Source organism: Sebastes umbrosus, chromosome 9 (genome assembly GCF_015220745.1).
Source record: "Sebastes umbrosus isolate fSebUmb1 chromosome 9, fSebUmb1.pri, whole genome shotgun sequence".
Classification (NCBI taxonomy): domain Eukaryota; kingdom Metazoa; phylum Chordata; class Actinopteri; order Perciformes; family Sebastidae; genus Sebastes; species Sebastes umbrosus.
Genome location: NC_051277.1, coordinates 18,261,176 through 18,286,244, shown reverse-complemented (window position 1 = coordinate 18,286,244; position 25,069 = coordinate 18,261,176). Strand labels below are relative to the sequence as shown.

The window sequence follows — 25,069 nt, the reverse complement described above, 5'->3', positions numbered from 1 at the left end:
TCCTGGTGGGTATGAATTGATTATTTCTTGGGATGCGATACCAGTCAGTGAGCTGGGGCGTCATGAGGGAACACTATGTGAGCATTTCTTCCTTAGTTTTCTCACATCTGAATGTGAAGGAGACGGAAGAGAGGTCTGTCAGCAGTGGTGGAAAGTAACCAAGTAGATTTCTACTGAGTACTGAGGTTGAGTTTACTTCAGTATATTATTATATTACTTTATACTTCTTCTTCACTACATTTCAGAAAGAAATATTGTACTTTTTACTGCACTTTATTTATTTGACCCCTATACTATTTGACCCATACTATTTACTTTGAGAGTTCAGATTGGGGCGGGTGTAGCTCAGTGGGTTGGTAGTTCGATCCCCGGCTCCGAGTGTCCGCATGTCAAGTCTCCTTGAGCGAGACATTGAACCCCAAGTTGTTCCTTTACAGCAGCCCACTGCTCCTAAATGCTTAGGATGGGTTAAATGCAGAGGTCAAATTTCATGTACCTGTATGTACAGTATATGATGATTGTAATAAAGTTTAAATATAAGATTCACACAAAACATATCTGCATCTAAAATACGATGATTTATAGGATTAAACTACACAGCAATATATAAAGTTCATGAATAAATTGGCAGTAGTAGCATCAGTAGGGCTGAGTCATAAGGTTGATACCAATATCATGATATTTATAGTGTGTGTGATGCTTTTTACTTATTTACAGAAAGCATGTAAAGTCTAAATCCTAGTCTAAATAGTTTCCGGTTTGCAGCTTCCACTTCTTCTTCTACCCTGACTACGCTCGAAATCGCATACTTTCTCTTTTTACTTTTAGTACGTACTGCAGCTGCCCTTACAAATGTACATACTGTTGCAGGCAGTATGTGTACAATTTGGACATACTACTTCGTCATAACATTGTGCCTTGAACTTTGACCCTCTTGCTCATATTGGCCTAACGACTGTGTAGAGGATTGTGGGTCAGAATAGCCAGAAAAGTATGCTGGTTTGCATACTGCAAAATGTGACCGGATGTTGTAGGACAACCTGGTATTTTTGGCATACTGCATTTGACATACTATGTATTGGGACATACTAAAACTTTTTCTGCCATACTAAATAGTATGGTAGTATAGGTAGTGGAACGCTTGCTGTCTGTTTACTAGTGGATTACAGCCATGTGTAAAGTATAACCTATCAGCAACCAACAAAACTACCCAGCCTTGTTTATTCGCTCCAAACCAGTTGATGGAAACAGTGGCGTAGATATCGACAGTCCAGGGCAGGGTGTTAAATTATTGTTGATAAATTTGGCGCTCCGGCTGCTGTCCGTGGTGCTGATCTAAGGCTGGTTTGCGGTATGGGAGTTGCATGGTGAGCCTCTCCATGGTGGCATAGCAATTACCTGGAGTGGTTGTATGTGCATACACACAAGGAAACATTACATTACATTAAAAACAAATAAACAAACAAAAATCACCATGATGTGATATCCAGGCAGCATTCGGCAGGGTGAAACGTTAAAGGAATAGCTCAACAATTTGGGAAATGTCTTTTTTTTTTCTGGGACTCATATGGGAGGATTGAGATCAATCTCATGTCTGTGCATAAAAGTAAGGAGCTGGAGCCAGAAGGCGATTAGCCTAGCTTAGTGTAAAGACTGGAGGCAAGAGGAAACAGCTAGCCTGGCTCTCTCCAAAGTAAAAGAATATCCCTACTAGCACCTCTAAAGGCCCAGGCGCACCGTGCCGGCGTCGGAGGGCTGGCGGCGATGGGGGCCGACTGTTGCGTCGCCTCGCGTCACCTTTGTCTTGGCCCGACGTGTTGAGCTCGAGCGCATCGCGGGGACTGCAGCCGACGGCCAGTTGGCGCGTATGTTTTGCGCCTGCATGGTATGGGTTTATTCTAGTGCTTGTGTTTCGGGCGAGAGCCCAAGAAAAAAATTTGGTGGAAACACACCTAATTCACATTCCTTTTTTGCGTCATTTCAAAAATTTGCTTAAAATTTGCTTGACAATTGAATGGTATCACGACTTATGAGTGTGAGCGTGAACCATACAGTAAAGTTGCTGCTTAACAATGAGCTGAAACTCACTATAAAGCTCAATAGAGTGGAAGATGCAGATTCAGGTGATAACTCTCATCACTACGAGGGACCCCTTTCACATTGTCACAGTGTTTTCACATTTTATACATTGGTAGCTATTATTAAAAAAATTATAGCCTCTGTAAATACATAATACTTCTTTTCTATTGCTTGAATAAAACCTTGAATGCAGGGCTTTGAAATGTAATTCAGTAGTATTATATTGCAGTGTAGGCTACTAGTGTCACTTGAGTAAAGGATCTGAATACCTCCACTGCCAGCAATATAATTTCACAATTTTTCACTGCGGCTTCCTCTTTTTTTTTGGTCAACCACAGCACCTGTTCATTTTTAACAACAATCATCAATCCTCCCTCCTTGTTTTTCTTTATTTCCTTTCTGTCTCCCTGCTGTCCTAATCCTATCCACCCTGGCTTCCTGTCAGAACTCACCATATGTGTATTTATGCGAGCGCCATCATGCTTCTCCCTACAGCGCATCTGTATGAGTTTTTAATTGTTTGATGCAGGATGTAGCCGTCACGTGTCGGCGGGACGCAGGCGGTGATTTGTGTGAAGCGAATTGAGTGTTTAGCAAGCCACCGTCCTACCACACGACTTTCATCTGCCAACAACCATCTTTATTGATTCCAAACAATCTGCCACGGCGGCGCAGACGTACAGGGAGGAGGGGGGTGTAGTGTTGGGACAAAAGAAGAAGAGGGGCTGTAAACTACAAAGAATATCAACAGGAAATTGGGAGAACGTCCCCTTTTTATATAAAAGCTTCATCTGTCACAAAGGGGATTGTCTTTTTCTCCACTGAGCTCTTTGATTCAGTCTATGTCTGGGCCTCCGTCTCCACTCCTTCCTCCTCCTCCTCCTCCTCCTCCTCCTCTTCGCTCTTTCTCTCCGTTTTTACTCTACAGGATGGTGGAAAAAATAAACAGATGGAAGAGGGAGGGATAAAGAGACAGAGAGAGGAAGGATGTTGGAGTTCAAACTGAGAGAGGGGGTGGTAAAAAAAAAAGGTGGGGATGAGAGGATGCAGAGCCGGCGGGAGGATGCAGAGATGGAGGGAAAAAAGAGGAATGGAAAGCCTGATGAACTCATCTAAAGGCGCTCTGGGTTTTTTTAATAAGCAGCAGACTGTGAAGCTACTCTCCGACCAGTCACTCTGAGTAATGAGAGCGAGAGAGAGGGAGAGAGAGAGACAGAGGATGAGAGGATGAAAAGACAACGAGACTCATTATCCTACGACCAATTTTCATCACTGTCCCGTCAGTAATCTCTCTCTCTCTCTCTCTCTCTCTCTCTCTCTGGGACTCAAACAGTCCACAGCTCTGTTTGAAATGACAGATGAAGAACAATTACCCTAACTGTTTCCGTTAACTTGAAGGCTGATTCCCTGCCATCCTCCTGAACATACACAGATAATCCTGTTGGCCCTGGAAATTACTCCTTGCACACGGCCCTCCAACATACCTGTGTGTGTGTGTGTAGCCTTAATACCTTCAATAGTTAAAGACCTTGTGTGTAAAAGGCTGTGGAAGTGTGTGTGTGTGTTGAAAAATGTCCACTGCTTGTTCAGTTGACAGTATCGGCCGGCAGTGAACTCTCAGGTGTTTGATGAAGAATTATTTCAGGCTGATGACTGCTGGTGCTGACTGTGTTCCTTGCAGTCTAATACTGTACAGTAGGTTACTGCCTTGTCAACATTTTCTTGGCACTTAAACATATTTGTTGCAGTTCTGCTTGAGTTTTTTCCAGCAATGGGGATGGAGAACAAACTTCAAATTGTTAGTCTGTATTTTTAATTATTGCTTTTTGCATTTTAAATCTAAGTGGCTCTTATTCAGAACCTGTATTTCTCTGCTGTGTCTATTTCTGGTGTGGCTGAAGTGCTCTTATACTGTATGGAAGGAATGAGGGAAATTGCTGCTTTTGATATTTTGCTGAATGTTTTTTTTTTACTGCAGTTAGTTCTCTCAATGTGGTTTCCATCATGCTGTGTCTCAACTTTTCATTGTGTTGTTGTTGCAGGCCTGGGCAGTGCAGTTAATTTGCAGTGTGATAAGCAAATTCAGTTATATGCGGGTTCTGTCGTATATAATAGTGCTGTAGTTATCATATAAGGTGCCACAAAACTGTCTAAGTGTGTGTGGCAGACTAAGTAAGTAAAGATGAATTTATATATAGCACTTTTCCAAACAAAACTTACACAGTGCTTCACAATTCAGTGTTTGTATTTGATCAGATTTGGTTATACCTGATAGGGGTGGGAAAACAAATTGATTCACCTACTGTATGTACCTAATGCACAATGTTACGTACTGATAAAACAATGTTCAGTTTTCATAATGTAGACAAACTATACTATAACTTTTTTACGACAAACTATACTATGACTTTTTTTAAACTTTTTTTCGACATACTATACTATGAATTTTTTTCGATATGCTGTCCTATAACTTTTGTTTCATTTTTTTTCGACATACTATATTATGACTTTTTTTAAACTTTTTCTCGACATACTATACTATGACTTTTTTCAACACCCTGTACTATGATTTTTTTTCGAAAAGCTACACTATAATTTTTTCTAAGTGCCTTTCTATGATTTTTTTAACTTTTTTTTCTACATACTATACTAAGCCTTTTTTCCCGACATACTATACTATATCTTTTTTTTCGATATGCTGTCCTGTAACTTTTTTTTACACTTTTTTCGACATACTATATTATGACTTTTTTTTCACATACTATACTATGACTTTTTACGACAAACTATACTATGACTTTTTTTGACATACTATACTATGACTTTTTTCGACATACTGTACTATGATTTTTTTTACATGCTATACTATGACTTTTTTTTCGACATACTATACTATGACTTTCTCACAGAAATAGAAAAAACACCTCGGGACAAGGACAACAAACCTGGACAAATAATGGTGAGAAATAGACAGGACTTTTATGTACACAAGTAGTGGGAAAAATAGGTGTATATATAAATATTTTATAAATATTTATATATAAAGCACCAATGACCAACAATGAAATAAGAAATAAAACAATAACGTCTATATAAAATTCAAGTTTTCTTCATGTCTAAACAATACAAATAGTGCAAAGAAATAAATGCTGAATGGATATACATTTACTGGATGATTATGTACAGTACTGTATACATGTCTATATACTGTATGTACAGCATGTCGGATTCATATTGACAGTGAGAGATGATATATACATATACATATACATATACATATACATATAAAAAAGTTTGTACATTAAAGACTAAGTATTATAATTATAAAAGCAGCAGTGGATAATTGGTGTTAGAGGGTTATTAAGTGCTCATCAGAGTGATGGCCTGAGGGAAGAAACTTCTTGTGTCTGGTTGTTTTACCTGACAGTGTTCTGTAGCGTCTACAAGAAGGGAGAAGCTTGAAGAGGTTGTGTCCAGGTGTGTGAAGGGTCTGCAGTGATGCTTCCTGCCTGTTTCCTCACTCTGGAGGTGTATAAGTCCTGGATGGAAGGCAGGCTGACACCAATGATTTTCTCTGCAGTCCGGATTGTCCGTTGTAGTCTGTTTCTGTCCTATTTGGTGGCCAACCCACACCACACAGTGATGGATGTGCAGAGAACAGACTCCATTATTGCAGTGCAGACTTGTATCACCAGATCCTGAGACAGGTTGAACTTCCTGAGCTGGAGTAGGAAGTACATCCTCTGCTGGGGATTTTTCCTGATGGTGTCTACTTTGGTAGTCTACTTGATGTCCTTAAAATTTCGGATCCCAGGAGATTGAAGGCTTCCACAGGAGACACAGTGTTGTTCAGAATGGTGATGGGGGCAGTGGGGAAGACTCGTCACCGTCCCGGATGATAGATGACTGTTGTGTCGTCTGCAAAAAAAGTGATTAAAAAATTAGTATAGCATGTTGAAAAAATTCATAGTATAATATGTTGAAAAAAGGGTATAAAAAAGTCATAGTATAGTATGTCGCAAAAGTCATAGTATATAGTATGTTGAAAAAAGGCTTAGTATAGTATGTCGAAAAATGTGTAAAAAAAAGTCATAGTGTAGCATGTCAAAAAAAAGTCACAAGACAGCATGTTGAAAAAAAAGTCATAGTATAGTATGTCGAAAAAGGTCTTGGTATAGTATTTTAAAAAGAGTGTTAAAAAAGCTATAGTATAGCATGTCGAAAAAAAATCATAGTATAGTATATAAAAAAAGTCATAGTATAGTATGTCGAAAAAGGAGTTAAAAAAAATGCATAGTATAGAATGTCTAAGAAAGTCAGCAGGTATGTCGGAAAAAAAGTAATATTAAAGTATGTCGAAAAAAAAGTCATAGTGTAGTATGTCGAAAAAAAGTAATAAGATAGTAGTTTGAAAAAAGTCATAATATAGTATGTTGAAAAAGTCAGTGTAGTATCTCGAAAAAAAAGTCATAGTACAGTATATAGGGAAAAAAATCACAGTAAAGTATGTCGAAAAAAGTCATAGTATAGCATGTCGAAAAAGGTAAAAAAAAAAAAAAGTCATAGTATAGTATGTCTTAAAAATGTAGTATAGTATGTCGGATAAAAAGTCATATTAAAGTATTTTGAATAAAAAATCATATTGTTGTATGTCGAAAAAAAAGTCATATTATAGTTTGTTGAAAAAAGGGTATAAAAAAATAATAGTATAGCATGTTGAAAAAAGTCATAGTATAGTATATTGAAAAGTTATAGTATAGTATTTCGTAAAAAGCCATAGTATAGTTTGTCAAAAAAAGTGATAAAAAGTGATGAAAAAGTCACAGTATAGTATGTCTATAAAAGTCCAAAACAAAAGTCATGGTATAGTCAGTCAAAAAGGTCAAAGTGATCGTATACTGTAGTATGTTAAAAAAAAGTGATAAAAAAAGTCATATTATAGTATGTTGAAAAAAGTTTTTTAAAAATCATAGAATTGTAGTAGTGTCGATAAAAGTAAAATGTGTCAACGTATAGTATGTCAAAAAGTCATCAAAAGTCATAGTGTAGTACTAAAAGTCATAAAGTCTTAAATTAGTTAAATTAGTCCTAATGTTGCTAGAGTCAGACCTCTTGGAACCAATTCAAGAAACCCTGCCGAGCTCTGGGCCCTAGTTGTGGAAGAGCGTAGGATATACCAGTGTGTGTGTGTGTGTGTGTGTGAGCAGTCGGTATGTATTAGTGAAATGTTTCAGGTCTTTCAAGGTATTTCTCTTCAACAAAAATTGTGAGTCGGCAGCAAAAAGTGGAAGGATAACAGCGGGCGGCACTCAGAGAGGATGAGGATACAGCAGTTAGGGGGAGATGGGTGATGTGTATGGATGAGGCCATGACGGAGAGAGCGAGAGAAGAGGGAGGAGGGCCATGTTTACGGGTGGGGGGTAGCGAGGCCAGTAAACTGCTTGTGAAATGAAAATGGCTCTTTAGCAGAATCCAGGACACTTGGGCGCTGCACTGGATCAATGTCTCTGATTTACTGTCTGAAAGCCTGTCAGAGGGAAAGAGAGGCAGAGGGGGGAGACGGAGGCCGGAGGAGGGGAGGAGGGGGGGAGGCCGGACAGAGAGAAGTTAGAGCTTAGAGGTAGAAGAGTCCTTTAATGGAAGGAGAAAGAGCAGAGACGACAAGCGGTAAGGATGGAGAGGGAAATTGTCCATCAGAGTGACAGTGCAAGGAGGCCGAATCAGAGGGATTGCTCCTCAAGTCCTCGCGGCCCCGATACAAAATCAATCTGTCAAGGCGATGGGGAAGGGCAATCTTGTTTTGTGCAGGGAATTGGTGCGGCCATTTGGGGTAAAATCAATAGGGGACACATGGCGCTTCTTAAATCCTTACTGTCCCACAGAGGCCAGCCGTATTGACTAACAGGGGAGTGTACACAAATCTTTAACTTGACCTGTCTGAAAGAAATCTGTATTCTGTCGGTGGCCGAAGCAGAAGGTGGTGATTTCTGCTGTGCACTCAAGAAATTCATCTAAATGATGAAGAGAATGACGACTTTGACGGAGAACAAACTATCTATCAGACATGCGGATGATTATTTCATCAGTTGCAGATTATGTCTGGATTAGTCGTTTAGTTTATAATATATCAAACATAACTAAGACTCTATACAGCCATGCTAGCAGCTCTGTGAGGCTGTACTGAGCCTAATGGTAACCCCAACATGCTAGCAATGAATACATTACAATGTTAAGATAATGATGTTCAGCCAGCCTATTTTCATTCACAGGGTGTCAAATACCGACGCTTTGCATTCGATACGGCCGCACAAGGCACCCTTTAACGCCGGTATGCGATGCACTGGGCTTTCCATTAACTATAATGTAAACCCATCCGCGGCAACAGTAAACACTCAGGGGAAGTGCTTCGGGGGACGTAGTTTAAAGAGCGAAAGAGACACACAGGGCGGGTGTGAGGCGAGGTGGACGGGCCCAATAACACAAGGCTTTCATCCAGGAGCCCGCCGTTCATGTCGTGTGTGTTACGTTTCACTTAACAATCAGCTGATTGGTTGTGCCCCGTGTTCACAACGTCAAGTCACATTTACACTTTACAAACATAGTCATTTTAAGCCCAACCATGTTGTTTCTTCCTAAACCTAACTAAGTGGTTTTGCCGCTAAACCTACGCAACTGTTTTTGTTTAATTCACAACATTAAGCACGTGTTTACTGCAAACGTAAAGTGACACCGAGGGGTCTGACAGAGCGTCAATTAACAACACAAACATTGACAAATATTGTCCAGAAACCCTCACAGGTACTGCATTTAGCATAGAAATATACTGAAACAGGCAACAGGCAACAACAGCTGTCAGTGTGTCAGTGTGCTGACTTGACTATGACTTGCCCCAAACTGCATGTGATTATCATAAAGGGGGCATGTCTGTAAAGGGGAGACTCGTTGGTACCCATAGAACCCATTTTCATTCACATATCTTGAAGTCAGAGGTCAAGGAGACCCCTTTGAATAAGGCCATTACAGTTTTTCCTCACCAAAATATAGCGTTAGTTTGTAGCGATATTTAGCGTCCTTCGCGACAAGCTGGTATGACATGATTGGTACCAATGGATTCCTTAGGTTTTGTAGTTTCATATGATGATCATGATCTTCACTCGCTCTAAAGCTGAGCCCGATACAACCTCCGGAAGATCGATTGCGTTCAAAAAATGAGTTGCGTTAAAACAAATCTGCGTTATAGTGTTATTTACTTTGACAGCCCTACTATCTATCTTTCTATCCATCATCATTGTTTACGGTTTTGACCACTGACCTCAGTGATTTGTCATTGTGTGTTTGTGACAATGCGTTCGATGTATATAAACTGCACCAGACTGCATGAGTGTGCGTGTGAAGGGAGGAGTGTGTTCCTTTGAGTATTTCTACAGCTGAGTCAGTGACACACACACACACACACACGCACACGCACACGCACACACACACACACACACACACACACACACACGCAGGTGGAGCTCTGGGGCCCAGGACGACAGGCCGGACGTCTCGACAAGAGTGTTTTCCCGCACCCTCGGGACACGGGGAGTCTGGGTGGTGGGGTGGGGTGGGGGGAGTATTTTATTTTTATTTTGAGTGTTTAATGTATTAAAAGGGGCCGGGGTAATGAATTATAATCTTTAATGCAGAAACCGATCGATACCACCAAGAGAATAAATCAGCTTTTACTGAGAGCGTCAAAGCCCCTTAATACACTAGGGGAGAGAAAGGGAGTGCATGAGGGAGAAGGAGGAGGAGGAGGAGGAGGAGGAGGAGGGAGGGGAGCAGCAGGGACAAATTGTTAGGAGAGGAGGAATGATCTCGAACCAAGCAGAGAGAGAGGATGATGAAATAGATGAGAGGAGGAGGAGGAGGGAGAGAGGGGTAAGGAGGAAGGCATGGAAGGATGGATGGAGGCAGCGGGAGGGAAGTTATAGATGAACAGACTCACCTTTGTGCTAACCTCATTGAGTAAAAGCCTGGTGAAAGCATGGAGATTTTGACAGTTTTGTGAGGAGACGAGGTTACAGGGTCACCCGGTGTGTGCGCACGGACTCCACTTACTTGTTATTTTTCCGCCTAGTTGTATTGTGTTCCCTCTCAGTGATCCCCTCCCCGACTTCTGTTGCCTGGAGCAAAATAGAATTAATTGAATTACACCACCAACCTTCAATCAAAGATCACCTCGCCGCTCCCTTGTCTTAGTGGCGCCTCTGCTGGGAGAAAATGCCTAACAACAATCCATGAATTACAACGGTTTATTAACCCAAAGTGAAGTTTCTGTGGTGTGCGCTGATTCCAAATCAGCCAGACGGCAGAAACGAGCCCGGGAAGAGTAGGAAAAACAGATTGATTTGGATTCAGTTGCACAGATTCATCTCAGAGGCAAACTAAAGGCAGGGCTAAACACAAATCTGATGCACCTCTAAATATTTAGGATGCTGAGTCTGTTCAGTTAGCGGACTAAGTGGTTTAAGTGAGGTTTTTGGTCGCTGGAGGACATTAAATTTTGATAGCTCAGGACAAGGACTGAAGGTAAAATGATGAAGGGGGGTAATGAGGACAGATATACATGGGCCACAGAGAGTTTTCTTGATTGAGAAAGAGGAAATAGAAGTCTTCAGAGAGAGAGAGGAGGTCGAGGACGAAGACATTGAAAAGGAGGGTTGAAAAAGCGATGTTCTCCGTTAGTGTTGCACCCCTCAGGTGCTCAATAATTAAGCAGCTGAGCAGACTCTTGAGATCCAACCACGATGTCAACCAAGGAAACCATCCATCATTCATCCCTTTAGGACTCACAGGTGGCACTTAATCACTCATTTTGTGCCTAGACTTCTCTCTCACTTTTATTTCTTTCTCTAAGGCTGATTTTGTGATGCTGCTGCTGCTTGTTATGCTTTCAGGGACAAACAAAGCCTTCCTTCAAAAAAAAAAATACAGATTTATTTCAGCAAGAGATCCTGCTGAATAAATAAGGGTCAAATTGCAAATTAATTTCCTGTTTTTTATTCATCCTCCTTTTCAAGTGCCCCTCTTTAAGAATTTCTCGATAATGCGCGGAGGTTTAAATGACAAACCTGAGTGCTCTCGCTGTGTGCGTAAACCACCAGGCTCCTCCGTGGAGAATTTAAAGCCTAACTCTTGCACTTTTTTTGTCTGTGGGCTCTGTCTGTCTGTGTGCCTGAAGGCGTGTGATTGTTGCATTGCACTCATAATAAGCCTCTGAGTGACTGGCAGAACCAATATCTTGCTATCGCTTTGCCCTGCGCTCACTCAGGCGGCTCGGTGTGCAGCCCCCGTCATGCATCTCAATTCCACAAACACAATGTTCGGAGCCGAGAGAAGGGGCCTGCTTTTTTGATTAATGTCACCATGACAACTACATAATTCATGAATTGTATTAGCGACCCATTTGTCATTTGCAAATCATAATTCGGGATGTGTTTGAGGAGGGCTGGCTTGCGAGCGACGGCCTGCCATTATCCTTAGTGTTGTCTTCTGCACTCACACACACACTCAAAAACAGCCCCTGCTGGAAATGCTGACGTATCTTCGTCCTAATCTGGGAGGCAGGAGCTCTTTGGAAGCTGCCTGTCTTATACGAGGGCCCTTTTAGCTTCATGATGAACTCTCAGGTCTGCTCATTTGGAAAGCTGCATGCTAATTCCCCCCTTTTCATCCGTCTGTCTGTCTGCCTGTCGGCGGAGGCCTGGCCGGCTCTACACTGACACCATTTGGTGCGACAGTGTAAGGAGTTAAAGAGGATTCTCATTAAAGCACTAGTGCAGATCATTTGCTATTAGATCAATGACTAGATTTACACAGTAACCCTAAAATTAAATGGGATTTTCAGCCATATGTGAGACAGATGGCGGGGTTTCTCCATGTTTATCCTGCTGTGCACAGATCAGTTCCGGGGGTTACAAGGAGCTTTATGTTAGATTTATGTATTTATTTTGCTTCCTGCGTAAATCCGACCCTCACGGGGACGCCTCAAACTGGACTGCAGATGACTTAATCCTTTTTTTCTTACTTCTTTACTCACAGTAAATAAATTCTTGTGGCACCTTTATTAGATATGTCAATTCCAGAGATATTTATCGCTTCAACATTTTTATCAGTACCTGATATCTAACAGCTTCTCCTTTTTACCTTGAAGCATAACTTACAAAATATGTGCTACTTTTTGACTTTGAGTTGAGCTAACTCAAACGGGACGTGATCAGAAGGAACGCCGAACATTTTTAGTTAATCCTATAAATGTTTATGGAAGACAAGATGAAGCGCTGAACTTTAAAAACGGAAATATATGGTGTCCCTAATGAAATCTCCTTTGATATTCCTCACTAAGCATCTGTATTTGAGCGGCACCATAAACACAGCTGCTGTGCGGGTCTCTGCTGAGGGATTTACACAGTGTAGCTATATAGAGTACGGAGGTTAGGTCAAATAAAGCTGAAAACATCAATAAATAATATTGTTAGTCAATAATTAACATGGATGCCCACATAGATAAGATAAGATATAGGCTATTTTATTGTCCCCGAGGGGAAATTTTGCTTGGGCAATAGTGCTGCACATAAGCTACTTAGTTGTGGAAGGTCCGATCCATAAACAACCCTGTCTCCCACAAAATTACATTCCCACACAACTAAACTGCATTCTCAATTACGTTTTGAGGGAAACGTATTTTCTCCCGGATTACGGTCGCAGTATTAAACAGTTTTAAACACATGGTTACCGTTGTATATTGAAACAAAACAAAACAAAAAACGCAACAACACTTCTTAGTTAGGTTTAGTAAAAAAAACAAAAAAACATCATGGTCTGGCTTAAGATGACTACGACATTGAAAAAAACAAACATGCAACAAAACTACTGGGTTAGGTTTAATAAAAATAAATTAAAAAACATCATGGTTTGGCTGAAAATGACTACGATTCACACGGGACAGGAACAGCGGTCTCCTGGGGGAAAGTCTGGTATTTTTTTTACCCTCAGAGTGATGCCTCAAACTGGACTTCAGATGCCTTAATCATTTTTTTTTAGTTCTTTACTTGCAGTAAATAACTTTCTGGCTTGTTATACTCGTTATTAGAACACGCAATTTTCAATAATGTTATTATTCCAAGCAACTTTCATTAATGGTCACTCAACATACTAAGTCACCTGCTCTGCGTTATTCTACATCATTTGCTGCGGCCATCCGCGGACTTACAAACCTATTTGTGATACGTCAAAAACAAAACGTCATCCGCGACAAAATAGGTTTCGTTCCAAATGTAATTGAAACATGTATCTGTAGGCCCAAGACAGGCAAACACACAAACCTGAATTTGATCAGTTTTTCATTTTTGAGCAATAGGAATACGTGTGTAACAGATTAACATTCAAGAGCTTTCTTTGGGCTTTGAAAACCAACAGTTGTATATATATATATATATAGAGAGAGATATATATATATCTATATATATATTTATTTATATATATATGTGTGTAGTTTCCCATTCTCTTCTGTATTTCTGTAATCTCTTCTACGATCGTATAGGTTGCCATTTTTTAAGTCTTGCGCCACTGTCAGGTGTATTGTAGCAGTGCTGTCACTCATCACTCGTCAGTGAAAGTGTGCTGCGATACGCCTGACAGCGGCTAGACCGGCTGAGAGAAGACAGATCAGGAGGGTTTGCTTCTTTCTCACAAGAATCTATCTGTCTTAATAATCTAACGTGTAATATTTATCTCCCACAGATTTGCACTGAATTGATTCTCAAAAATATGGAACAAAGCGTGTCCATTATCAGTTCAATATGGTACAGGTCTTTTAGTTTCAAATTAGGGGATGATTCCTTATTTTACTGGACGGTTTTAACTAATGTTGATTATCAGTAGGAAATGGAAAGCACACAGTGGTCTGTTGATGCGAATGTTGCGTGGGGAAAATAGATAAGAGATACAAATTTCAAAAAAGAAAATAAATATAAATAATAAAATAAAATAAGCAAGTGAAAGATAAATATATTTTTAATGTAATTTATCAGCTGATTTGTGGTAAGGGAAAAATAATATTAAGTGATGTATTCAGTTTAATTTCTGACTTGTCTTGTGTTTTATATATACAGTGTATTACTAGTGAGTTGGTTAATTCCTTCACACCACAGCAACACTTTACAATTGACAGAAGGATTTATTCATCCATTTAAAAATACTAGAAGGTTCTCATATTTAATATTGTCAGACATATAAAAAGCTGTATTAAAACATTTTGCCAGGAGCACATGATACAAAGCGTTTTTGAACTGAGAGTTGACTGTAGTTGTGTCTCAGGTCGTTGTGGTGTCGTCACTGGAGTGTTGATTGTCTGGAAGGCAGAGAAGATCACAGTCTAATAGATGCATTCATGTTTTATTAAAAAGAATATTAGCTGTATTTTGAGTGCTTGTGGATGTTATGGCTACTCTGGGCACAGTTTTATTTACGGTCCAATTTTTATTGAGCTTGACATTTAACTTGTTAGCCCAGAGAGCTTTCACAATGCTGTGCATACTCGCAAACACACACACTTTAAAACTATCTGAACAAGTCATTTATGTATCATTTTTTTTTTAAAATATGTATTCAATTCTTTCTAAAAAATCTCACCACTTTTCTTACTGATAATGCTGTTTTCCTTCTTTTAAGGACAATCAGACTGAGACAGTACAGACACACATCCTCCTCATTCCACTTTCTCCACCTCACCTCTGCCTTCATCCTCCTCGACACTCTCCTGACTGCTCAGCGGTGCGTCTGCTGCCTGGGGTGTGTTTGTTTCGCCTTTCTGTCCCTCCCAGAGGACACTGGACGTGTTCTGGCTGGAGCGCAGCCGCAGGCGGGGCGGTGTTTTTTGGTCACCAGGACTGAAGGATTGGGAGACTCCAGGGCCTCTGGACAAGCCGAGCCCCCAGCCGTGACGGGATCCCAGCTTACGGCGGCCCCCGGAGCCGGTGCGCATGGCTGGTGTCCCGGGAGCCGAGATGTCCGGCTCTGTCTGGGACGGAGCTTTTCTCATGGGAGAGGGAGAGACTGGAGCACTGCGGGGGTCTGAAACAGTATGAAAGGAATTCAAGGTTATTATTGATTAAATCCCATGTTTATACAAAAGCCATGGTAGTAAAGTTATAGGTGATACGATTTTGGTATTGATTATTGGCTCTTTCATGCTGAGATATGATTATTATCAATGAAAGGTTTTCAACATTTGTCTTCCTCTTAGCTAAACGTTTCATTGTGTGTGCCACCAGGGGGGACAGATCTGCTGATTGCTTTACAGCACAAACCAAGGCCTATTGAAGGAGGCTGGGACACGGTTGGACACGGGTCTTGCGGTATGGGGTATAATACACGCAGTGTAACTGAAGCTTCGGTCGGGGGTTGCAATTGGCTCAATTTCGGCGAGTGCAGACGAGATTTTACTGCGCATGTGTTATACCCCGAAGATATGACGCGTGACCCAGCCTCTTTCAATAGGCCTGGGCACAAACCAGGAAGGAATATAACGGCTGTGTCCGAAATCATTCACTACTCCCTACTCACTATCCAGGGAGTTCTTTATAGAGGATTATATAGTGAGCTCATCAGCAAAATGAAAAAACACTTTCGGACACTACTTGGATCATTATTTCTGCATCATTAATTACGTCATTGCTGTCGCACACGGCTGGTAGACCATCCATGATAAAAACTGACATGTAATTTTGTGGTAAATACATATATAAGCTATTTAGTTGAGTTGCTTCTTAGCGAAATGCTCTGAGTGAATTTATTCCCCAGCGTTTGTCTAGGGATTTTATTGTGAAAGGTAAGAACGTAAGGAGTAAAGCGTTGCTGCCGTTGTCAATGTGGAGGCAATAAGCATATTTTCCCAAATTAATAAGTACTTTGTGGCCGTTCATGTTGTGAAGCGCTGTTCTGCTCACATTAAATATATTATTTTGCGCCCACAACTTTTGAGTCCACTATATAGGGTATAATAATTCTCACTATACATTCGAACAGGACACTAGTGAGTGATTTCGGACACAGCCAACGTTTCTTCCAGTGCAAATGCAGTTACAGGGACTCTGACATTGGCAGGTGCAGAAATAAATGAAGGAAATGTGACTCAGGTGGTGGAGCTGGTCTGTCATTAATCAGATGGTTAGTGGTTTGATTCCTGTCCACATGTCAAAGTGTCCTGGAGCAACAAAGTCTTATTTTAAACCCCTTATTTAGCAATTATAAGCACAGTGTTGGGAAGGTGACTTTTGAAGTGTAATAGGTTACAGATTACTAGTTATCCTGTTAAAATTGTACAAAGAAATGTAACTATTTTAATTACTTCATCAAAGTAATGTAACTTATTACATTTGGTTACTTTTCTAACAAATGTTTTGGCAATAAAGCTGAAAAATCCTCAAACCTAAACTTAAACCAGGCAGTGTAAACCTCTCAACAGTACTCAACACTGATTACCGTCAAACTTTTATTAAAAGTTTGTCAATATAACTTGAATTAAGATTGGAACAAAGCAACAGAATGAATGTGATATTCTACATATAAGCTTTTTATTGTATATAATATATTCGGATTTGATCCCTTTGTAATCACCAACATTTTGATTAGTAACTGTAATTTAATTACATATTTTTTCTTAGTAACTGTAACTTATTACAATTACATTTATTTTGTAATTTAATTGCGTAACTCCATTACATGTAACTAGTTGCTCCCCAACACTGTATATAAGTGGTATATAAAAAAATGTATGTACATGCGTAGTAAAGTAAATAATGTAGTTTAGTTAAGCACATATGTTGAGTAAACATATGCATGCGTCAACTGCAATTCCTCCTGAGATGCATCAAACATTTTTAAAATATTTATAAAGAAATATAAATATAATTGCATGTAAAGATATAATTTAAATGTAGCAACTCGCCTTCACTACCGTCTTTTCTTATACAATATGGCATTTCAAATGACAATTATAATCATGATGCTGAAAAATTATAATTGTGAAAATGCCACTTTCAGAATGGGCCTACAGCCTGGTCTAAACTGGTAATTAGTGCTGTTTAAATTGTAATTCTAAGTATGTTAAAATTCATAAATAATGTAATAAAATAAATTTTTTAGAAAATTTAAAAACACAGGTAACAGCTTAACAAGGATATAAATCTAACCGTTGTATTCAAAAAGGCAATCCTAACCTATTAAACAGATTATATCAAATTTAAACAATTTAAATTATTCATAAATTCTGACTTATATTAATGGGATAAAGAACTGCTGTGGCAGACCTCACTGTGTGCCAGTCTGTTCGGAGAGTTTAACACCAGCTGCAGCCTGAGAGCTGACCTGAGACCAGCGGTTAAGGTCAAGTTAAGCTGCCATAAAGCGGGTTAGTTTCAGGGTTAAATGTTGGTGTTGTTGGAAAATGTCAGCTCAAGACAGGAAGTGTGAACTATGTATGGGAAATGTCTTAACTGGCTCACATGATCTATCTTTTTTACAAGACATCTAATTTATTTACAGCAATTAAACTGGGATTATAATATATATTTTTTTACTGTTATATATATATATATATATATATAGTAGGTAAGTGCATCATCTTTCTTCCACTTGAAATGTAGCTGAGAGCCTCTGTCTGGGAAACGGGCTCAATAAAAGCCACCACTCCTCTTGTTGAGGCCAGGCCTCCCAGTGTTTGGTCCTGACACACAGTTTAAGAAAGCAGGGTTTTAGGGGGGATAATAGAAAACACAATGCGAGGAAAAATAAAATTAAATAGGGCCAATAACAGTGTGTCAAAAAAAAGAGAGGAAAATATCATGAATGTAGGTTTGCGGAAAGCGTCTGCAGAGAGTTTTTCTCTCCTCTCTCATCCAGTAAAAAGCATTCCACAGTCAAGGTGCATAAAGAGAGGATGAAGCCTCGTGAATATTTTCCTTTCAACATGTGGTTAGCAGAGAAAGCCGGCCTCAGTAAGTCTTGGCTCTCTACAGGGAGAGATCTAAGGAGAAGAGAGTGGTATCAATGCCGACCACACTTGGTAGTCATGAGATGATTTGTATGCATGCCTGTAGCCTCGCTTGATGGGGTGAGCATGTGAGCATATCTTTGTGAAAACCAGTCGGCTGGTTGTTTGTGTGTGAGAGAAAGAGAGGTAGTGTGCTGCGCCGTGTGTGTGTGTGTGTGTGTGTGTGTGTGTGTGTGTGTGTGTGTGTGGTCTCACCAGGGTGAGGGGTGTGCGTGTCTGATGTAAATTCAGTGCTGTCGGCCAGGTTTTCCACACTGCCCAGGGCGGTGAAGAGGGCGCGTCCCTCTCTTCCTCCTCCCCGGGGTTTGATTAGCTTCTTCATCCTGTCCGCAATCCAGTTAGATTTCCTACGAGGACACAGAGGACAGGGACCATTTACAAAGAGGGATGAGCTACGAGTGTGTGTGTGTGTGTGTGTGTGTGTGTGTGTGTGTGTGTGTGTGTGTGTACACACTCACAAACAACGCCCTGATTTTCCAGAAAACACTTGGACGATGCCAAGTGTAACAAGGGCTGCGTGTTTTAAAAATGAGAATAAAATGTCCCTGAAGGTGCCAGCCAACTGTCATTAATTACGCCAAAGAAAGCACTTTGTAACATGACGTCAATAAGGTCTATTTTGAAGTGTTATAATTAAAATGTCATTATCATATTAATTTGTAGCACTAAGGACAAAATGCATCTCTGTGACACTTGGACAATTTGTACACAACAATACTAATTATTAAATGTTCAATTATGGTACAAAATGCTTGCCAGCTGTCCAATGAAAGACGAGTATGTCTCCTCCTGAATGAATCGGGCGTTCTGCTAAAGTGGCAACAACTTATGAACTGAGATAGCTGCACCTCAGTTTACCAATTTATTTACTTATTCTGACGCATTGTTGGAAACGAGCCTTCATGAGAGCACTACAGAGCAGTGGGCTACTTCTGGGTCTGAGAAGTGAAGCCAATGAGGAAGTGCCTTAAACTTGCATTCTTTCTAACAGCCAGCAGGGGGCGACTCCTCTGGTTGCAAAAAGAGGTTTGATTGTATAGAAGTCTATGAGAAAATGACCCCTCTTCTCACTTGATTTATTACCTCAGTAAACATTGTAAACATGAGTTTATGGTCTCAATCGCTAGTTTCAAGTCTTCTTCAATACAGCATGATGTTCATTTAGTAAATGATGGTCCCATTTAGAGTCAAATAGACCATAAAGCAGGGGATGCTTTAGGGCGTGGCTACCTCGTGATTGACAAGTCGCTACCACGGCGTTGTCCGGTCTGGGAGTCTGTTTTCGTCTTACAACTTTAATCCTTTGACAGTGTGTTTCCAGTTCATGAAAGTTAATTATAACCTTTTTGGTCGCCTAAAAATGTCTTATTCAGCGTTCGGTTGTACTTAGCTCCACCCTCTCGAGTCACTTCTGGTTGCAAAAAAACAACATGGCTACGGCCAAAAGGACAACTCCAAGCTTCGAAACGTTAGTCCACAAACCAATGGGTGGCGTCACGATGACTACGTCCACTTCTTATATACCGTCTGTGGTATTCTCCTCCTTTTATAGTGTGGTACCAGACTAAGAGTAAAATAAAGACACGGTCCTCCCAGAATTTACCATGATGCACAAACAAGGAACCAGGGTTTTTAGAGATAATAGAAAACATAACGCAAGGGAAAATAAAATTAAATAGGGACAAAAAGAGACAATCCTCCTCCTGCTATAGAGAATAAACAGCCCTTGCCAGGTGTGTGGGGGAGGTATACCTTCTGTTACCATAAAGAACAATACTATATAACAGCAGCTTGTTATCAAAAGATTATATGAACAAACACTGCACTGTAACCACTCTTAAACCTCAACATCTTACAAAACAGACTCTGTATACAAAGTGCAAATGTAAGTGCACAACCTAAATGCAGTTCGAGGCCCCTCTTAACAATGACTTGTGAACCTAAACATATTCAGACTACAAGGTCAGTTTGAGGGAGCCAAACTCTAGATGAAACAAAAACACAAGGGGAAATAATATATCCTGTGTCTTTTTAACAGTCTGGAAGATAAGCCTTCGCAACAATAAAAATAATTTGAATGAAAAATCTTAATTTAATACATTAATAGGTGCATTGAATTCAGTTGGTTGATCCAAAACGTTTCTCTCCAGGTCAAAATCTTAGGAAGATTGGCCAGTAAAGTATTGACCTTTTTGTGTTTTTGGAGTGCAGCTATCTCAGTTCATAAGTGCCTGCCAATAGGGCTGGGCGATATGGAGAAAATCAAATATTGCGATATTTTTGACCGTATACCTTGATATCGATATGAATATTTGTGCTTTTACTAAATATTTACACAATGAGATTTTAGATAAATAATCATCAGTGATGTTGATATAATGTCTAAGTGGGGTAAAGGCAAATAATAGAACAGCTAGAACAATCTGGTAAGTTACTGTACTGTAATGCAGCCTTTAAAACTAGGAAAAGACAACACTTATTACGATAACCAAAATCTAAGACGATATCTAGTCTCATATCACTATCTCGATATATTTATATATTGCCAGCTCTGCTTGCCAACTTTATATTAATATGGCAACAATATTGCAATATTCCAAATTAATTTTCTTCATTTAAATCAACAAAAGGTATTTTTTGATTAAAAAAGAGACACTAGGTTGTCCAAGGTGCATATACATACAGAGTGACCAGTTCATCAGGTACATCTGTATAACTTTCTACGTTCTTTATGTGTTTATATTGTTTAGTTTTTGTTGGCACCATGTAAGAGTTGTTGACTCTGGAGTTAGTGTGTCTTTTTTATATTTTGTTCGTACCTAATGGAGTGGACAAAATACTAGAAACACCTTTCAATATATGCATATATGCAATGTAATGGAGTTGATTAAACTCTGACTTAAAACACAGGTTAAAACTGTTTTATTCCACTGTGTTTGACCGAAAACATAATTTCACTTATCATTATCCATCATAATTCTATATATCATTATTTCTACTTATTTGTACTCTTTTATATTTCTTTTAAAAATATTTTGTATCCATTCATGATTAAATGTCTAATGTTTCTTTTCTTTGTTTAAAGCACTTTGAATTGTCTTTATGTATGACATGTGCTGTATAAACACACTTGCCTACCCTTGTTTTCTGCAGGGATATTGTACTGTATTGAGATGCACAGATGTAGGTGTAAAGGTGTGTGTATATTTCTATACAGTACTTGGCTTTGCTGGCTGGAGGTAGCATGCTGGGCTCGAGGACTCTATACTGATCCATAATCTTCTCCACCAATTTCTGCTTCTCCCGACGGAGCTCGCTCAGCTTCTCCCTGAAGGAAAACATATGAAGCATCAGAACAAAGCAGCTGAGTAGGAAGGTCTGTTTGATTCATTCCATGCATTCATTATCAGCGTGAGTATTCTTGAGTGGGTATGTATAACTTGGCGGATAGCGTATGAATCAACCCTGTCAGCTCACTACTGAGAAGTGGAGCCTGCTGTGCTGTTTGAACTGTTTTCTTTTTAAACCAGCAGATCTGAAAAGAGACTGGGTGGATGTTAATGTTCAGGGGGTTCGAGCTGCGTTGTGTGGATAAATATAAAGCAGGACATTGATGAGAAACAGCCTGCATGCTGAGGCTCAAAATAAAAATACTGAACACAAAGTCGCTGACAGCGTGAGCTGACCGCTGATTCCTGACTCACAGCTGCGAGCGGAAAAGATCAGGAAGGTTATCAGAGGTGAGCGACGGTCAGTATCGAGGCCCGTGTACATTTTTAGCCATGCCAGCGGCATGAATCTATGGATGACTGGTGGTCCGTCGCTCGGTCAGTCCACTGCTTTGGTCCAGACTGAAATACCTCAACAACTATTGCAGGACTATTAAACAGTGCACAGCAACAAAGCAGGTTCTGTTTTGAGAGTGACACTATAGCGTTACCTGACTAATGCTTCTCTGTTATTAAAATCAGTTAGGAAGTCCTGCTAAACATACAGGATTATCTTGCTATAAAACAATAAACATCTTCATATAGTACATATGATTTTTAAGTAAGGCAACATTTTATGATACTGTATTACCTTGATTATTTATTAATTAAACACAGAAATCGCTTATATTTGTTGTTTCTAGCCAAGCACGGCATTGTCATTTTACTCCAGCGCCACCATGAGGTTCATATTTGTGGTTTTGAGAGAAATATCTGTTGCAGGGGTGACATGACTTTGTAGGCCAACCAGGAAGTTAGCATCACACTGGTTCCCTCAACAAAAAGCCAATGGGATTTTTCCATTTGGTTTTGGATTATTGCAGAAAATAAACTCTGCGATAAACAAATGTTTATGATACTATACTTTACATTTTGTTTAGCAAAATAATCTTCACAGATTAACACCACTTTTATGATTTTTTAAAGCGTGAATGCAATCGCCAGAAGTAAAAAGTAGCGTTATTTAACCTCCTTTGCGACAAGCTAGAATGACATAGTCGGTACGGCCTAAAAATAGTCTCACAGAGCCGCTAGCATGGCTTAGATTCCTCATCTTGCTTTCATATTTCTGATTGGTTTGTTTAGTTTATTCAATGTTTTCCAATTTCATAATGTGGCCATTGGCTCTGTTCATTCTTTTGTCCTTTCTTCACAATCCTCAGTATGTGTATCAACTACAATCCAAAGCATCTAGCTGGCAGCAGATCAGTATCAAATTTATTAGATATGTTTAGAGTGTGATGAAGCACTCTTGAAGGCCGGTTCGATTCATTTTATGAAAGCTTATGAGGCCTCCTCACATGTTTGCTCACTGAATTCACAACATTTCCCGCAACATTAAGTTTGGAAGGACAAAGTCACTGCATCATTTGCTCTGTGTCACTCACAACAAAAGTGATTTTGTAAATCAAACAATCCAAACTGTCTTTTGCACTTTCCAAGGTCTTAAATATATTTTTGCCAGACACTTCTTGAATGGAAATAAAGAGATGAGGCTGCTGAGAGGCTTAGATGTCTGTGAAGTGTGTCTTTAAATCTGCTTTCAGTAAGAAAGTGTTCATAAGGCATTTCACTCAGAACTAAGTTGTTTTTTTTCGGTATTTGGTGCATTTTTGTATTTGGCCTGTTTACTCACACATCACATGGACTAATGTGTAGCACATTGGACTGTTACTGTACTGCATGTCATCCTGTTTGTGATTTTATCCTTTCATGATGAACTAGTCTTCGCTTTTCATTCCACCAAGGAACACAAAGAAAAAGCTGAATATGACTCAGTTTGCCTTCACCTCATTTTTTTAATGCCTGTTTTTCAAAGCAAGAGATACTGCCGGCTATGAGATAACAACATCCGCTCCCCTTCCTCCCTATTTGGACTTGTAGCCTGGTGTTAGTTTGGATAACATTCTCATCCCTAATGAACCCAGTGTACTTGGCTCAGGACAGACACCTGCACTTCCTGCTCAAATAACATGAACTGCAAGAATAAACACCCCTGTTTAAATATAAATAAATGCATTGTAATAATACCAAATCAAATAATTAAGAAGGAAAAGGGCTGATCAGGGAATCCACTGAGGTTTCTGTTGAAGCTTTTAAAACCCCTTTTTGTACTGAGAGTGGTTTCAAGAGCCCTACAGTTTTTAAAAGTCTTTTTCATACAAGTACCATTACTCTGAATGCTAAATACGGTCTACAAAACAGCACTTTATTAAAATAATACATTTCAATAACATTAAAAACTCTTTAATTCAAGTCTCACTGACACCCTGAAGGTCGCCCACAGAGCGAGTCCTGTCTACAACATCAAAAGTGCTTGATAGTAGCAACCTCTTACCAGTTGTGTGCCTCTATAGCTAAATACAATCTATTTTTAAAAATTGTAGAGCTGAGGGAAGCTGCAGAGTCGGGTGGTGACTCTGTGTTTGCCACTACAAACAACCCCTTTCACATCCACATGTAGTCTTTTGATCGATATTTAATATAAACATATTGACTAGAGTAGCTTTAGCTCCTACCTCAGTGTTCCCATTGTTCAGGTGAACTGGAGGGATCTGATAAACCAAGTACATACGATGGAAAGGATAACATATATTATAATTAGTAGGGCTGTCAAAGTTAACGCGTTAACACAAATTAGTTTTGATGTCACTAATTTCATTAACGCAATCGATCTTTTGGAGGTTGTTGCGGGCTCAGATTTAAAGCTAGAGTGAAGATAGTGGCATCATATGAAACTAGAAAACCTGAGGAGTCCATGTCATAGTAAATAATGCTCCACACTTACGCTAAATCTTGTCGAGAAAAAACTGTCATCTCCGCTTTCGAAGGGGTCTCTTGACCTCTGATCTCAAGATATGTGAATGAAAATGGATTCAATGGGTACCCATGAGTCTCCCCTTTACAGACATGCCCACTTTATGATAATCACATAATAAACATCATGTCAACAAAGTCTAACACCTGACCAACACATGCAATCTACCAGAAGGAAGGAAAGTATGAATGATGCCTCAAAATGCCCTCTGACGATGTCTGGCTGCACCTATTATCATTCTGCTATAGGAGGAAAACTGCTCTGGCTTATGTGTATTTCTTTAAACCAATCACAGTCGTTTTGGGCGGCGCTTTTCCCAGGATGCAGCGACGGTGCCCTTGCAAAATAAATAGCGCCGATAGCGGAAGAGGAGAAGAATGCTACATGCAATATGTGACTAATAGCAGGCTTATGCCCACAGTCTACATCCGGTGAGTCAGACCAGCATAAAGAGAAAGGCAGTGGGAGCGATAAATCTGGCACATCTAATGGTTGTTTTTGTTTGTTTGGGTGTTGAGTTAAAAGATCAACAATCTCTCTCCAGAATCGCTGACTTCACCTTGAAAGGTGTAAGAGGCCGTAGACCTC

At 39.8% G+C, this 25,069-nt stretch overlaps 1 protein-coding gene across 2 annotated transcripts in view; it reads right to left on the bottom strand.

Annotated features, from left to right (window-relative positions):
• Window positions 1-14,121: 14,121 nt before the first annotated feature.
• ccdc88b (coiled-coil domain containing 88B) overlaps window positions 14,122-25,069 on the bottom strand; it is a 58,116-nt gene continuing 47,168 nt past the window's right edge. For both annotated transcript variants that reach the window (XM_037780601.1, XM_037780600.1), the window contains exons 25-28: window positions 21,396-21,503; window positions 18,371-18,522; window positions 14,854-15,195; window positions 14,122-14,473 (exon numbers count right to left, since the gene is read on the bottom strand). In XM_037780601.1, coding sequence (XP_037636529.1) covers window positions 14,436-14,473; window positions 14,854-15,195; window positions 18,371-18,522; window positions 21,396-21,503 — 640 coding nt within the window. In that variant the 3' untranslated portion in view covers window positions 14,122-14,435. The remainder of the gene's footprint in view (window positions 14,474-14,853; window positions 15,196-18,370; window positions 18,523-21,395; window positions 21,504-25,069) is intronic.